This window comes from Cynocephalus volans, chromosome 2 (genome assembly GCF_027409185.1).
Source record: "Cynocephalus volans isolate mCynVol1 chromosome 2, mCynVol1.pri, whole genome shotgun sequence".
Classification (NCBI taxonomy): Eukaryota; Metazoa; Chordata; class Mammalia; order Dermoptera; family Cynocephalidae; genus Cynocephalus; species Cynocephalus volans.
In genome coordinates, this window is record NC_084461.1 from 123,079,709 (window position 1) to 123,097,037 (window position 17,329).

Genomic DNA, 17,329 nt, shown 5'->3' on the forward strand with positions numbered 1-17,329 from the left:
CTGCATTTTCTGTCAGGGAGGATATTCTTCCCATAATTATAAATGTTCTGGTTGCCAGCTTGTTGACATTTCTGCTTCAAGACATGAGAATTCTCCATTGTCCAATTGTTAAATTTTGATTGTAGAGCATAAAATATTCCTTGTTGCTGTTAGTAGGAAGGATAGGAAGTCACACAAAAAAAGTAGTATTTGACCTTTAGCCAAGAATTTGTTCTGATTTAAATTTTCCTAGTAACTTCTTAAGTCAGGTAGTATTTTTAGCAAGAAAAGGATTGATCTTGAAAAGACTAGCAAGAAAGTATTAGTACTTAAATAGTTGATGGAAAATTTATTTTTTTAATTGTCTCAATATTTCTATATTTTATTATTTAAGTGCTTTCTTATTTATTATCTGATTCTTGCAACCTTGAGCAGGAGTGCAGTTGTAGTTAATATCCTTCCACTTATAGCCATAAATTTAAATAATATAACAAGATTAAGTGGAAGAACAAGACTTAAAACAGGTTCCTTGACTGGTTGGTCATCCTTTTGTCTAATAGTGTTTTTAACCCTTGTTATGGGAGTTGTTTACTCTAGTAATCAGTATGTTTTGCTTACTCAAATTGCAAGTATATTTGTGATTAAAAACAGAGTGAGGGGCCGGCCCCGTGGTGCACTCGGGAGAGTGCAGTACTTGGGAGCGCAGCGGTGCTCCCGCCGCGGGTTCGGATCCTGTATAGGAATGGCTGGTGCGCTCACTGGCTGAGCGCAGTGCGGACGACACCAAGCCAAGGGTTGCAATCCCCTTACCGGTCACAAAAAGACAAAAAAAAACAAAAACAAAAAAAAAAACCAGAGTAAGACTCTTGTTTCTTTAAGCAAGACATTAGGGGCCTTTTATAGGACTTATATTGAGGATACTAGGACCAATCTTAGTGGCTCAAAATCGCTTTCTCCTGGGCCGGCCCGTGGCTCACTTGGGAGAGTGTGGTGCTGATAACACCAAGGCCATGGGTTTGGATCCCTATATAGGGATGGCCGATTAGCTCACTGGGTGAGCGTGGTGCTGACAACACCAAGTCAAGGGTTAAGATCCCCTTACTGGTCATCTTTAAAAAAAAAAAAAATTGCTTTCTCCTTAGCTGCTTAATCCATTAAACTGTTAGTTGGCAGAGAGCATGAGGAATTATTCTAAGTACTACTAAGGGGTAATCTAACTTAGAATTTTTCTAAGTACTAGTAAGGAGGGGAGCCTCAGCAATACCTATTCTTCACCTTTAAGTTATAGTAAACAGGCTGCTATTTATGGATTTAGGTCCCAGTAAGGGACAAACCAACCATAGGGATAGTTTCATATTAAGGAGGTCAGAAGAGGTTTAAGACTTGGACTGACATCCTGCTGAATTTTCATATGGCTTCTTAGTCTTCATGTTTCTACCTTCTAACAAGTTAGTGGGTTTGAACTGTTCAGACACAATCCCAGTGACTTCTTCCTTTAATTTGCTCAGATCCATTGCTCAGATCCTAGTATGAATGTTAAGTGCTAAGTTGCTTGCTTGTAAGTGAAAACTCTGGCTTTTGATCTCTGTGTGGTGCTTAGCAGCACCACCTTAGAAATGGAACAAGTACCATTTCCTGCAGTTTGAAGAGATTTCCATATTAAACAAGTTTTTGACTTAATGGAATTATCCCTAAAGCTTATAATCACTCTTGAACTTTCATTTTTCTCTATTTATTAAAGAGGCCAGTGGTGATAGTATCTCATCAGTAATGAGACTCTTACTTAAACACACTAGAATGTCTTCAACTTTTTGGAGTGTGGAAAGAGGTGGCAGTATTACTCAAAAATATTGATCTTTCTGCATTTTCTGTCAGGAAGGACATTTCTTCTTTTTTCTTTATTTCACAGTGGTGATAGGGTCAAAAGAGGTTTTAAAGATCTACACATGAGAGTTCTTAGAAATTTTTCCTCACTGTTAAAAACCAATCTTTCTTAATTGGAGTATTATCTACCTTGACTTTACAGTTCTGCCCTATACCAGTATTATAAAAGGAGTATATTATATGTAATTGTGTTGAGAAAATAATTTACCCTTTGAGATAAGGAAATATCTGTTTAAAAGCAGAACTTTGGGCCTTGTCAAAAATCTTGTATCCCTGACATGAATTTTCTAGATGTCTTATAGCCCAAATACTTTTTCATTGAGTACCATATCAGTGCTCTAGGCCATTCTAGTCATTTGTTTTTCTCTCTTCAGACTCACACTTAATATAGATTCCTCATCCTGCCCATACTCGTTATTACATTGCTTACACATAAATGAATTTGGATTAGATGGGGAATAATACTTTATTGTAGCTTAGATACAAAGTGAGTATTGCTACATGGTGATTTTTTTTCTTGTTCTTTTTCAGTGTTCCATTGGCAAGCTACAATAATGGGGCCAGTAAGTATTCAGATTAATTTCAGAATAAATAGTTTATGTAATTTATTCATTTTAATCTCACTTTTCTTGTCATCAACAGAATGACAGTCCCTATCAGGGTGGAGTATTTTTCTTGACAATTCATTTTCCAACAGATTATCCCTTCAAACCACCTAAGGTAATTGGGATGTGGCAATTGTTTTCAGTGTGCTTTCTATGATATTAAAAAACCAATTTACAAAAAGTTTTCCTTTTTTCTGTAGGTTGCATTTACAACAAGAATTTATCATCCAAATATTAACAGTAATGGCAGCATTTGTCTTGACATTTTACGGTCACAGTGGTCTCCAGCACTAACTATTTCAAAAGGTAATGGAATGTGTATTTGATACCAAGATAAAGCAACTGTGTTTTTTGTCTTTTTAAGGTTATCTATGTCTGAAAAGATTACTGATGTTCTTTTTAAGAGGAGGTAGCAGAATCCCCCTATTCTGAAATAAATCTGGAGACAACTGCAGAGTTGGATTTTCAAGCATAGGTATCCCTTCATGTGGTGACTAGTCTGTCAGTTGTGCTACTCAAGCACAGTTTGGAAGTTGGGCACTTGGTATGAATTCTTTTTAGAACATAATGTAATGACAATTAATTTCTCTTCCAACCTTGAGATTCATGCATGGAAAGGATTAGTGTTCTAGAATAGGAAATATCAGCTCTTTAAAGGAATGCTTGTGCTATAAACATAGATATTAGGTTCTTGATGAACAAATACATTTTCAGTCTGTTAAAGGTTTCACCAGCTCTTGTCTTTAGGTTTCTATTAGGAACAGATTCATCCTGTAAGATGATCAGTTTAAGATAAATTTTTATTTGAACATTTTAACAATTATTGGTATAGTTCTCTGTGTGTGTGTTTGAAAATATGTAAAGAAAGTTAGTTGCTAAGTTTGTAATGGAAGATCCAGTAGTTCTTCTAAGTAAGACCTAATTACTTTACATGAGTATGTTAGGGATTGTTTTTATACATCAATAATCTGAATGATGTAGTTAACAAATATTGTGTTATGTGCTGATTTGAAATTGTACAACCCCTCAGTATTCTCTCTCCCCAAATGAAGTCACAGGCGGATTAAAAATCAAGCCACAATTTATAGAAGAAAACAAAAATGAATATTTATCAGATCTAAACTTTCTAATCTGAAAAGTGAAGAAAGAAAACAGCTCACCTGATGTGCCTTTATAAGAAAAAATGAAAGCAGTTATTTAAAAGAAAAAGCAAATATGATAATGGGTTAATATGCTTCAAATATGAAGAACATAAATAAACCAGTAGGAGGAAAAAACCCTCAAATCTCAATAGATGAATGGACAGAAAGGAACCAAAGAATAAAGAAATGAAAGTTAAAATAAGTTCCCATTTGTTTCCTTTTAAATTAACAAATATCTTTTTAAAAGAAGACTTAAGTGCAAATGAGGTATATTGAAATGAGCACTCATATACTACAGGTAGAGGTGTAGATTTGTAGAGTCCCAGCTGCCAGTATATATTAAGGGACTTTGCCCCAGTAATTCTAGTTGCATTCACTTGTCCTAAGAAAACAATCCCAAATACTGAAAAAATTTAGTATGCAAGTATATTTGTAACAGTGTTATTTATTTCTGAAAATTAGAAATCACAGGTCCAACAGTAGATGAAAAAATAAATCAGTTTTAGCACATGCATTTAAAAGAGTATTGAGGGCTGGTTGGTTAGCTCAGTCAATTAGAATGTGGTGTTGTAACAGCAAGGTCAAGGGTTCAGATCCTCATACTAGCCAGCTGCCAAAAAATAAATAAATAAATAAACCCCATAAAAGAGCATTGATCCTTAATAATACCATGAAAAATGGGAAAAAACTATGTTTGAAAAGGCAGAAAAGAAAAAAATTGTATGCATTGTAATGTGAGTTATATAGAAAAGTATGTGAAATAGCTAGAAATAGATAAACAATGTTAGTTTGGGTACTTGGGTGGTGAAATTTGATGTATGAAAAATATTTTCCTATCTACCTATAATCATTTTTTTAATGTATATATTTAGACAGGAGGCAACATAGTTTCGTGGTAAAGAACATAGATTCTGGATCAGTTGCCTATGTTTAGATCTCAGTTCCATCTCTTATTGAAAGAGACTTGAGACAAATTAGCCTCCATATTCCTCAATTTTTTCATCTGTAGAATAGTTACAGTAATAACTATTTCATTGTTATTATGAAGATTAAAAAGCAAAAATGCAGGTAACTGTTCTTTGTAAGCTCTCCAATGACTGGGATAAAGGCACAGTTGTCAAAAGCGTTGGGTTTTTGTCATATTAAAATTTGAATGTTAAGACTTGTATACTTACAAGTTAATGTTTTAAAGGGAAGAAAAACTCTGGGGCATTAAATTAAAATTTCTGGAGTCCTAGGAAAAATAAAAAACCAGAGAACTACATTTTTTAAAGTTTTAAATGAAATACTGGCCCCTTTTCTTTTTGTAGGCCTCCTTGCAATTCAAGGGCCACTTGAGAACATGTTCATATACCTGTTCTTGTTGTTGCCTGGCTTGCTGAAGGTCCTGTTGGTTGCTCTTCTTTCACCAAACAGCAGTAGAGATGTAAATCTAGTAGTAGGACCAAGAGATGTGGAACTTTGTGGTGGGGGTGGGGGCGCAGGCTAGATAGCTGGAATTGTTGCCATATCTCTTTTTATCCCCCCTACTTGTGTCTAGTGTTGAATTTTTTTTTTTTTTTTTTTTTTAGCTATAGTAAACCCTAAGTGTGGTTTATTAGACTTGTCAAATTCTCTCTATCTGGATAGGTAACTATCTTATAAAATAATTCCAGTGCCATTTATTTGAATTTGATTGTTAACTAACCTAGGTTTAATGTTTTAATGAGTCCCTTTTGTAAATTGAATGTATGGGCAAGTAGTTCTGTGAAAGGCCTTAATCCTGTGTGTGATACTAATTATCCCTTTAACATATAGTCTGTTTTCAAGGGCAATAATTTTGACCCCAGATTCCCTTATCTTTGAAGACACATGTTAGGGATCTAAATATACAGAAAACTTAAAAGGAAGCAGGTAGCCACTTGATTATGTTTTTAGAATTGAAAGTGACTATGAGTTATAACACTAATGAAAATGAGTATATACTGATGCAGAATGTATATAGGTAGAAGTTTAGTCACTTCCATGAAGAGCCAATGCAGGTTGTAGAAATAGTTCATTATTCTCTTTATAGAGGAAGAAGATATAGTACATTATATACCAAAATCAATTTTCCATGAATTAAAGGAGCATAAGTAGTGTACTAAGAATCCTTTCACCAGGTCCAGATAACCACCACCCTACTTCTCTTTCCTGGAAAGGTCAGAAAAGCTGTTTCCTTAAGATTTAACCTTTTAAGATTGCCTTATTAGAAAAATTAGAAGAATAAGTAAAGGGTATTTGTAACAAACACTAATTTAGTAGAATGTCCAATTTTAGGTGACGAATCAGTTGTACTCTTGCCAGTTTGATAGGACAGAAAAGTTTCTTCCTATAGTCAGTAATTTCATCAGCATTCAAAAATCTGTAACTCCCTGTTGTCATTTCCAGGAAATACATGAAATCTTTTCTAAATGCTGTTAGAATGTTCTGTGCTTAAAGAGGGCATCAGGTGATGACACCTAACAATGGGAAGAGAAGATGCGTTGGGAATGCCATCTGCCAGAATTGTGGGCAACAGAAAGGAAAAGTCAGAAAACATCTTTCCTGATATATCTTATTTTCCATATACTCTTAAAGCAAGGAAATAGCTTTATTGTTACCAAACTGAATGATAAAGGGCATATCAACTTTTTCTTCACATCTCAGAAGCCCTTAATCTCTACAGAATAGATTTGATAGGAAAATGGGTAAATCCTTTTCCTGTTGAATTTGATGTTTTGGGAATAAAGCTGGCTCAGAGTCATTGCTTTTTGGTACAGAACATTAGAGAGAAATAAGATAGCCGAATTCTGTTTGTATATTGTAGAAAGATTTGAATTTATTTCATTATGTTAACGGCTACTGAACTTCATGTAGTCTGTGACCTTGGCCCCGTCTTTGCATTCAGTAAGGAATACATAAGTTAATGAAAGATTTGAGCAAAGGAAATTATACTATTGAGATTTGTCTGCTACATCCCTAGGTTGTCACTGACGAAGTGACTTAGATGAGATTCTTAATCATCACTGGAAAGAATTTGAGACTTTAGGGGAAGTATGTTGTGTCCTCTGTAATAAGTGTGTGGCCATCCTTATTTGGGGGCAAGTAGTGGCCTTTATGTTCTTGACTTAGACTAAATTGTTTTCAAACAAAAATGAAACAAATCCATAGTACCCGAATGTGGTATCTGCCATTCAGAAAACAGTGATCATTGGATTTCATGGTTGTTATTTTTGCCTGAGAGTATTCAGTAGTGTGGCTATCTTTGGAATTTTGAAAGCCATTTATCCCTGAACATGAGCTCCTAAAAGTTGAACTTTATGGGCTCTGAAAAGTGTTTGTGGTCTAGGATTTGGAAGACCTGGGTTCTAATTACTAGCCAGGGACATTGAACAAGTCACTTCACCTGTCTGGGCCAGCTTCCTTAGGAGTTCAAGCATAGAGACAGTCATATCAACTCTTCTTACATCGTGGAGTTATTGTGAAACTTTGAACAAACGGGCTTATATTCTTATCTGTGAGACCAATATGCCATTAATACTAATTTTCTGCTGTTTATTTTTGTTTTTATTTTTTAATGACTGACCCTGAAATCTGCTTAAGCTTCTTAAAATCTTTGTTGATTACTGTTAATATAAAGTTAGGTAGAGTTTAACAAAGTTGTTAGGCACTATACAGTATAAATAGATTCTTAGAATTTTGTCATGTATTGGCATCTCATGTTTCTCTCAACCTTTTGCTTTTATCCTCTACTAATTTATATGGCTTTTTCATTCTAGTACTCTTGTCCATCTGTTCTCTGTTGTGTGATCCCAATCCAGATGATCCTTTAGTGCCTGAGATTGCTCGGATCTACAAAACAGATAGAGAAAAGTAAGTATGGCCTGTAGACAGAAAGCTGTCTGTGGTGGGATGGAGATGTTTGTCTCAAATTTTTCTTTTCTAAGAGTCGAACACGGCCCATATATTTAAAACGAAGTCTTAATATATTCTCCTGAGGGCAGGTAAGAAGAATTTTTGCACTCAGTATTGATTTTATCTCTAATCGTTTCATATGACTCCTACTGTTTAGAAAAAGTTTTTTATAGTATATTTTCCAACAGCTTTATGTCTTATGCTTGGCTTTTGACATAAAGCATTTTGCATCTAGTGCCTATTTGTCTTACATAGATATTTGTAAATTAATGGGAAAAGGGAATTGATTTTTCAAAGGAAGAAACTAAATAAATGCCATTTGACAGGAAAGCCTCAAATTTCTTTCTTTTTTAAAAAAAATTCTATTTATTTAATTTATTTATTATTATTATTATTATTTTTTGTCTTTTTTGTGACCGGCCGCACCACTCAGCGCACCGGCCATCCCTATATAGGATCTGAACCCGCAGCCGGAGCGCTGCTGCGTTCCCAGTGCCGCACTCTCCTGACTGCGCCACGGGGCCGGCCCCAAATTTCTTTTTAAAAACAAAACTTGATGTAGAATTTAGATATTTTAGAATTGTACCGTGAATTATTGGAATGGTCAGGATATAAAAAAAGACAGTAACTGAAAGTGTTCTAACCTTTTTTGTGTTATGTATTATTTATGAGACTATAGGAGGAACTAGATGGGAGAGGTTAGTTTTTTAAAGTTAGAAATAAAGGATCCAAAAATTACTTGAATTCTATTGGATTAGAGAGTCATAGGTATATGGTTTGTTTTTTTGTGTGTGTGGCTGGCCAGTAAGGGGATTTGAACCCTTGACCTTGGTGTTAGAAGGCTGCACACTGACCTGCTGAGCCAAGTGGCCACCTTAGATACAGTCTTTCTTAAGTGGAGTTATACCAGGAATGGGGGACCAATAGTGGTTCTTAGTACAGTCTGCTTTTAGGTCCAAATAGTATCTATAGTAATGTATTTCTGGCTGCAATCAGAATAAAATTAGATCATGCTTTTTCCTATTCGTGCATTTATTCACAAATAACTTTTTTTGATTGAGAAATGTTTTGTCCAATATCTAGAATTGTGAACATGGATGCTTACCAGAAGGCATTTCCTAAATCATTGTGGTAGTGAAATTCAGCAGAGCCTTTCTTACATCCCTTTTCTAATAGAAGAATTATAGAACCTTTCACTCTGCTTATTTTACTGCTGGAATGTTCTTCTGGAGCAATAAACTCATTTTGTCAACCAATTGTAATAGTAAGTTCTGCCAGAACCAGTTGTTTTATTGATATATAGGAAAGTATTATGTCATTTTCATCACTATTAGGGTATGATTTCAAGAACTATGTAATGTAGGATTATGTAGTTTCAAGAACCTCAAATAAATGAATCAAGAGTTGAAGGTCTTTTGTAGAAATAGGTCAATCAAGTATAAATTAAGGCCAGCAAATGCCAAAATTTAATCAAAATCCTCTAGCATTTATAGGAAATTGTTTCACATTTTACAGATCTTTCCCATTATCATTGAATAAATGCTTATTAGAAATTTGGGGTAGAAAGTTAGCTTTGCTCGAATGTTCTGTAAGTTATTCCTCTCAAGTTACTAGATGCGATAATGAATGAAATCTGTTGCTTACTAACTGATTTGTGTTAAGCCAAGTTTCCTCTTTGTGTGTACAGGTACAACAGAATAGCTCGGGAATGGACTCAGAAGTATGCGATGTAATTAAAGAAATTATTGGATAACCTCTACAAATAAAGATAGGGGAACTCTGAAAGAGAAAGTCCTTTTGATTTCCATTTGACTGCTTTCTATGAGCCCACGCTTCATCTTCCCCTGTGCACATGTTTACCTGATACAGCAGTGCTGCGTGTTGTACATACTTGGAACAACAAACTAGAAACACTGTACTTCTGTACCAACATTGCCTCCTAGCAGAAAAGTGTGTGTGTGACAAGCCAGTTCTCCAGGCATAACCTAAGTGTGAGACTTAAGAGCTTTCCTTATTGACTTAAATTTGGATAACTGCAAGATGTGAGGAGTGGTGGGTATGGTGTGTGCTTTGATGGGTAAGAAAAGCTCCACTGACCCATAGATTGTTTTTAAGTGGAGTTCATTTACACTCAAAACAGTTATGAAAAGAAAGGTGAAGAACATGAAGCTGTTTCTGTATACATTTTATTCCGAAGGACCTAACATTTTAGGTGAAAGTTATGACCAACCATATTAAACTCTACCCACATCCTGTATTTTAAGGTCTAAGTTTAACTGGTCAGCATTTAAATGGATTGGAGCTATTACTACGTAAAGTGTGATGGGCTTCGTTCCCAACTCTTTTACATCTCCCCACCCCTTCATCCTTCATCCTTCGTCCTTTCAGCCCCTCTTTCTCTCTTCCATATTCTTTGGTTTGTGTGTGGTTTTTCAGTTAATATATAGCTAATAGCTCTTATTTTTCTTATGTTTTTAACTGCTTAGGTCTGTTTGGATGTAAGGGTGAAAATTCATTTGATGGAAATACTTGTGTATATTTAAAGACCCAATTGCTCCTCTGGAGCTTGTACGTTCAAGAATGATTAATCTGTGTAATAAACTGATTACTACAGTCATTACATATAATTTTGTGTGAATAGGCTTTTTGATTTTAAGAACTTTGTCTAGCTGAGATTAGTGGTGGATTTTCCCCCACCTCTGAAATGTTTTCATTTATACTGGTTGCATTTCAAAATTGCGAAACGATTCCAGTTTACATAGTAAAAAGGATATCTTGTGAATAATTTTATTGAACAAGATAGGGGCATAAGCTGCTTTTTCATGAAACTTACACATGCAGCATTCCAGGAACATGACTGTTAAACTAAATAAGAAATTTGCTTTATTAATGAAACTAAGCTGCATTTCACCAAAACCTTGTGACATTCCCTTGGTATGTAGGACATAAAACACAAAGGCATTAATATTTAGGAAGTTAAGCCTCTATGATTGTAATTACAAAAGAGCAACATTGAACAAACTTGGGAAACATGAACACAATCTTGGAGAGTCTACATAATTACTTTGCACTAACATTTGCAGGATGTTCATTCAATTTTAAATTGTACTGTATATGGCTTTTTGAAGTCTTCCCTTGACTCTAGTAATACGTAGTTTGAAACTTGTAAACAACTGTGTTTGCCAGAAACATTCATGTGAACTAGGCAAGTTACCTTTTTTCCCTTTCTTTTCCTAATCTAATTGTAAATCAGCCAAGCCTGAAGGCCACAGCTGATGCTCTCTAGCCATCAGTTTCTTTCAAATGCATCTTTACACTCTTGCACAAAAATTGAGGAATAAATGTCCACTGCTTTTGGTTTTAAACTTGTTCACCTTGTCTCATCTCTCAATGTCACTGCTCCTCCATCCCGGAACTTATGTGTGATAAGACGTAAAACCTCTTCAAGTTCTGCATTTTAGCTGGTGGCTACTTGTAAGCAGAAAAGTCTTGACTGTTAACAGTTGTGGGGAAAGGAGTTAGAATTGAGCTCCAACCTAAAATCACCCTGTTTTCTCAGTACCATGGGCAGGTGGGAATTCATCAGTTTTTGGCTTGCTATTAACTGTTATTGACTATGGGTCAGTTGCACAGATCCTGAAGTCCCAGTCTTTGTCTCTCATCTTAGAGAGCAGCCAGCTTATTACCATTTATTAGGTAATAATGTGGATATTTTCACTAGTGCTCTTAAGTATTTGTTAAATGGTGAATAAAAGCCATCATCCTGGTGTGCTGGTGCCAAATGAAAGGGTTTGGATGGTCACAAATAATATTAGGCCCTTGAAAGCAGTTTGATCTTCCCTGTTTAAGTATAGAGCATGTTTGGTTCAGTCTATATATGTGCCTTGGCCAGAATGAAGGCTCAGTGAGGGAAGCCACTCTTCCCATTATGAAAAAAGTGTCACTCAGGGTGGTTCTCACCTGGAATTACATTGTTCTAACAGGAATTTCTCTGGCTTTGTCATACGTAAAAGCTAGTATGCAGCAACCTTGATTATCTTGGTGAGGTGGTGGTTATGAAGAAATGTCAAGTGCATAGATTTCCTTTTGTTTGCTTCTTAATAGCTTGGAGTACTTTGTCAAGTAATAGTTGGAGTGGTCTCTTTCAGTAAAACTAAATGATTTCAGATACTTGCATGCTCTGTTATTAGTAAGTGGTTAAAGGTAGCATTGTCCTGCCAGTTTCTTGACTTTGGCTAGTAGAAAGGCTGGGAAGAAGGGCTGACGGGTCGGGGCAGGGAAAGGAACGTCTGTAGAGAAGAGCAAAAGGTGGTGGTCAGAGAGAGGGACCCTTTTTGTGCACTGACCTTGCAATAGAGGCATTCATTTTCCACTTTCAACTGCTACAATATTCCACTTTCTGAGTTACTCCTCTTGGCCTCAGCAAGTTATTTTGAGCCCTAGGTAGGTTGTCAGGAGAAATGGATTGTTTCTAAATTACAGTTGGTATGCCTATAAACTGTCCCTGGTGTGCAATTAAGGTGAAACTCTGGCTTTGTCTCAGTATGCTGTATGGCACCCCCTTAACACCTAGTCGTGAGGTTTTAATAGAACTTTCTTCCATTCCTGGGTCTTCTGAATTATGAACACATATTTTAAATCAGGAATAAGTATTTTTATTACCCCTAAATAAAATTGTCACTAGTATTAAGGACCCATCTCTTTTGATTCCTCTTTCTCCCTTTGTGAAACACTTTTTATTTCAAGTGATGCATTATTTTGGTGGGTGTGATGTTATACAGGAGAAAGTAGATTGGGGTGGTGGAGGGGTGGGGGGGAGCAGCTGACCAGTATAGGGATCAAACTCTGGATCTTGATATTATCAGCACCACACTGTAACCAACTGAGCAACTGGCCATCCCAGAAAGCAGATTTTTAATGTGAAAATAACTGAAGATGGCAAATTATTGGGAATATACACTCATATATATCCAAGAGTAGAAAACAATTCCTTTGTGGTACTCCTGGAACCTGGTCTCTTTAATTTTCCCTTATGTTGTGCATGCACATAGATGAAAACTAACTTGCTCTACATTCTCTGTACCCTACAAAAAGCTTCTTTAAAAGCCTTTCTCTGGCACTGTAACCTTACTAGCCAAGGCTGGTATAGTGGTTGGTATTCAGGCTCCTCTGAATATTTCCAGATCAGTTCCTGGGATGGTCTTAGAAATAGGAAAACTGGCCAGGGGGATCACATTGTCTGGGTTAATATTCATAAAACAGTGGGCTCATTGTTGCCATATTTTACCTTTGTTAATATAAGTGGGAAAGCTCAAAGGTTGAGACTAAAACCTTGAAGGCCTTTGTCCTCAGTGGCTGAATGTATAATAAAATTACCAGCCAGCTTTGCACTTTCTCAATAACTGCTCCTGGGCTGGTTGAGGCAGAGTCAGACATTTTTGTGACAAATGGTCACTTTTCATCTTGAAATTGTAAAACTACGTGAATACTGTAGTGCTAAGACAACAGCCTAATTTGAATTTTTGTTTGTTTTTAACCTATATAAAATTGTTATTGGTAGAATGGCCTTTTCCAGGGCTAAAGCATCTGACTGCCTTACACTGTATTCTGAAAGCAAAAGGTATGAAAGAAGCCACTGAGTGCCCAGGCCAGGCCTCCTGTGACTGCCGTACAGGGAAGAGCAACAGCAGCCTTGGTGAATGTACTGTAGTCTTTTTCAAACTTCTTCTAAGGATATGAGGGGTGACAACTGCCGTTTTCCCAGGCACACCTCTTCTTGCCCTAAGCTACTTGTTCTGAAGATTCTCCTATCTGAACTTCTTCCTAAGTACATAAAAATCTTGGATTTCAAGAGATATTCCCCTGCCCTAAGTTGTAGGGCCTGTAGAAAAAAGAGTGAGTGGGGAGGGTTTAATTTTGTTGACCTCAAGACCAGCTGCTCTCCAAATTGCCAGCTTTTCTTGGGTTTGAAGTCCTCTTTAGAAAATGAGGTACCTTTGGAAGCTCAGATTCCTTCCTGGATCCCCTGACCTGGAGGTTCCTAGAAACAGCCCACAAATATAACTTGACATGTGGGCTCCAGAGGTTAGCACCCTCTCAGGGGTAAGAGAGAAATGTTCTGTTTGAAGTAGTTGGCAAAAGCTAGGCTACTTACCTGGCAGCAGGGGTGTCTAGAGCTTTTCCCAGCTTAATTAAGGGGCAGTACCGGTTTGGTGCTTCTGGGCAGTTTCCCCTCCCCTTCAGCCGGTATCATTCCCACCTTTGAAGATGTGGTTTCCTCTAGGATGTTGCACAAAAGTTGAGGAGAGTTGGCCTTGTTTCAGGGCCAGGGCTTCCAATCATCAGCTGCAGAGTGATAGAAGGAACAAAAGGAACCAAGGCTTTCCCAGACCTGTCAGAGATGTTAAGCTTTTTGGAAGGATAGCTCAGCCCTCCTTTGGAGGAAACAAGGCCAGGGCATAAGAGAAAATGTGGGAGGAGGTTCTGGTACATTGTAACAAGTTATAGGGCAGGTACTGTTTCCATGAGAGTGGGTTTAACTAAACTGCATAGAAAGGGCACTTCCTTTTGAAGTTTAAGTTTGTATTTTCGGCAGAATTTGTGATTTCTTCACTGACACTTTGTGTTCCTGGGTTGGACCTTGCTCATCCTGCCCCCCATCAGCCCTCTGACTCAAGTGGCAGCTGGATAGGGTTATGTTTCAGTGCCCACAGATGGAGGAGTGACTGAAGTACATGCCTGGGTGGGGAGTGAGATGATGGCCTTGGTGTCCGAATGGATGCTAGTGCCTAAGTGGCCAGCAGAGGGCAGTGATGACCCACAGCTGTAACAACCTTGAGGTGTGTGGTCAGTGAATCTACATGGACAGAACCTGAGAGGGGCTTTTGTTGGGTGGGGAGGCCACTTTTGGGCTTGGCTTTGTTCATAGTGTGTCCAGAACCAGCCTAGTTCAGTCAGATTCTCAGAGAGCCTTACTTATAGTGAGGGAACGGTTAATGACGAGTATTTTAGCCCAAGGCCTACCAGAAGTGTCACGCTACCAGCTCCCCTCTCTTTTCCCCATTGCTATTATAGCCATATCCTTGTGTGTGAACAGGCTAAGTAGGGTCCAGGCCAGGAGGGCCTTTGCCCACCTGGCTGCAGGTTACATGGGGGCAAAGATCTATTGCTTTATGTAATGAGGGGGATCCCATATTTCTGGCAGCTCTCCGATGCCCACTGTTTCCTTTTTCCAAAGGCAAGTGAGCCCTATGTTCTCACCCAACTAACCCAGTCTCACTTGCCTACCCGTCTACCCTGGGTGACCAGGACATGGCTCCTGAGGATGGAGGCCTAGGGAAAGGAGCAGGGCTAGGGGCTGGTGATAGGGCTGGAAAATGTTCTTCTCTTGTCTGTTTGAATCTATCTTGTGTTTTGGGGCCCCAGGCTCCTCAGTCTTCGAGTTCAACAGCTGTGAGCCTCTAGGGTCACCACCCGGAAGCCAGCTGCCTCTTCATGGGGAAATTCTTTGAAATTCTAGTCCTGGCCATCTGGCTATACAAATATCTCCAAATTTGCTGAGCTCACCAAGTGGCTGCACCCCAGGCAGAGCTATGAGAATTAACTATCACTACCTCCAATGGGGAACACTGCCTAAGGGCTGTTGGTACCTAGAACCCAGGCTTTTGTTTAAGGGAGGGGAGAGGCGTGTCTCGGAAGCTCCCTAAGTCCTATTCTGGTTCCTAACCATGTAAGGGATTTTGTATCCAAAGGAAGTGCTGAACCTAAGAAAGTTCCTGGAATAAGAAAGGAAGCCATGGGTTTAGCCTGGCTAGACGGATTGGGGGGTGGGAGTGGGGGGCTACCTGCAGGGAAAGCTCCTGACTTCCTACTATGCTAGACCCAGGCAATAGAGCCAGGGCTTAGGCAGCCCAGAGTAGGGCCAGCAGCCTGGCCCCCAGAATGCCTTGTTCTATCCCAGGCCTCCCCCTGGGGCTGGTTATCTGGCTACAGCAGGAGGAATGTGTGCTCTGAGTGGGGAAGGAGGGGGGTGGTCAGGGTCAGGGCAGAAACCTGGGAATGTGGACTCCCCGCCTGCCCCTGTCCCTGTTGGAGGGAGGGAGCCGTGGAGAATGTGGCTGACAGGCCCCAGGCGTGGGAGAGCTTAGGCCAGCCTGTGTGTGTGTGTGTATGTGAGTGCGTGCAGGAGGGGGCTGCACATGTGTTCAGGAGTTTGTGAGAGTGTGAGAGAATGGTGAGCATGAACATTCCTTAGTGTTTATGCATATGGGTGTGAGCCTAAGGCTGTGTAGCCTTTGAAGAACAGGAGTCAGATCTGGGTTGGAATCACAAGCCCATGACTTCTCGTTTGTATAATCTTGGGCAATTTGTTTATCTGTCCTTTGATTTTCTCATCTTGAAAATGGGCACATGACCCCCAGCCTGGCTCATAGGCAATGCTTGGTGGAAAATAGCTTTGCCAAATGGAAGGATTGTGGCTGTGAGTACTTATGGGTTCAGGGATGTAGGTGTGGACAGTGGGACATCTGTCCTGGATTCATGTACAAGCCAGAGGGTTTGCCCTTCTTTCAGCCGGACCAGCTCCTGGTATACCCAGGGACCTGAAGCAGACTATCTGTGCCCCCTTGGGGGGCCCATAGCTCATGTGCCCCCTTGGCAAGGACTGTAAGAATGTGCCACAAACAGTTGATAGGCAAATGGATGGATATGCCTAGGCAGATGGATGGACACGCCTGGTCAGTCTTTTTGTTCCTACCCTGCGTCTGTCTGTCCCTCTCTTGGGAAACAATAAGGGAGTCTAGCTACTTCTAATAAATAATAGCTTGGGGATGGGGAGTGGGGAGGGTTTGCCTGGAGAGGGTTGCTGCAGGAGGCTAGACCTTCCCCAGCTGTTTCCCAACCCTGCCTGAAGCGGGTGAGAGAGAAATGAGTTATTCTGTGATTGTAGCACCCCCTACAGCAAGCATCTTTGCTGTCCCCACCCTAAGTCACAAGCCCACACTAATCTCTAGTCAAGGAGGGCTTCTGGGGGCAGCAGGTGGGAGGGCATGTCTTGGATCAGTGGGCAGGACTTGGGATCTGGGCACAGAAAGGTTGGGGAATTAACCAAGGTCACATAGCCAGGTAAAACTGGGGAAAGTTGGGAGTCTTTCTAGGCGGGACCTTTAGGGGGAGCTCCCTTGCTTCAAGAGATTCCTGGAAGCCAAGTGGGCCCAGGCCTGAACTGGTGGAAATGAGGGAGGGCTACAGCCCAGCTGACCCTGCTCTGGAACCACAGGAGTGGCCTGTAAGGGTGTTCTTGGCCCTGTACCACTGGTGGGGGGGGGGGGAGATTGCTGAGATCTGGGGGCAGCTCTGTTTCCTGCTTTGGATTTGGAATGGAGAGAGTCTTTCCAGGGACTCCGGAACTGATGCCTCAATTTCTCTAGGGAGAGATGGAGGAATGGAGAGGACTGACAAGGGAAAGTCCTTAAGGGGCTTATTTGGGAGGCTCTGGGTAACCAATGGGAGGCAGGTACTTTGTGTTCTACAATTTTGTGAGAGATGCAGGAAATGGGATCAGTAGCTATGTGCTAGTTGAGTTGCACCTGGTGAGAGACTTGGGGTGGTTACCCCATCAAGGTCCCAGGGCCAGAGCTTTCGGGGGCATGAGAACACTGTGCTGCCCCTGTCGGGTGGATTCTGAAGTGGGTGTGGCTGTGTACTGGAGGAAGTGAGAACATGGCTACTATGGGGGTGCGTTGTAAACTGTGTGAATTGTGTTTGTGACACTTAGATTGTGTTTCCTAGATGTGTGTGTAATGG

General features: G+C 39.6%; 1 protein-coding gene across 1 annotated transcript in view; it reads left to right on the top strand.

The window, feature by feature from the left end:
* The window catches only part of UBE2D2 (ubiquitin conjugating enzyme E2 D2), a 40,956-nt gene extending 30,804 nt beyond the window's left edge, over positions 1–10,152 (top strand). The window contains exons 3-7 of the mRNA XM_063085410.1: positions 2,395–2,426; positions 2,506–2,583; positions 2,669–2,774; positions 7,390–7,483; positions 9,213–10,152. Of these exons, the coding sequence (XP_062941480.1) occupies positions 2,395–2,426; positions 2,506–2,583; positions 2,669–2,774; positions 7,390–7,483; positions 9,213–9,258 (356 nt within the window). The 3' untranslated portion in view covers positions 9,259–10,152. The remainder of the gene's footprint in view (positions 1–2,394; positions 2,427–2,505; positions 2,584–2,668; positions 2,775–7,389; positions 7,484–9,212) is intronic.
* The last annotated feature ends 7,177 nt before the right edge of the window (positions 10,153–17,329 follow it).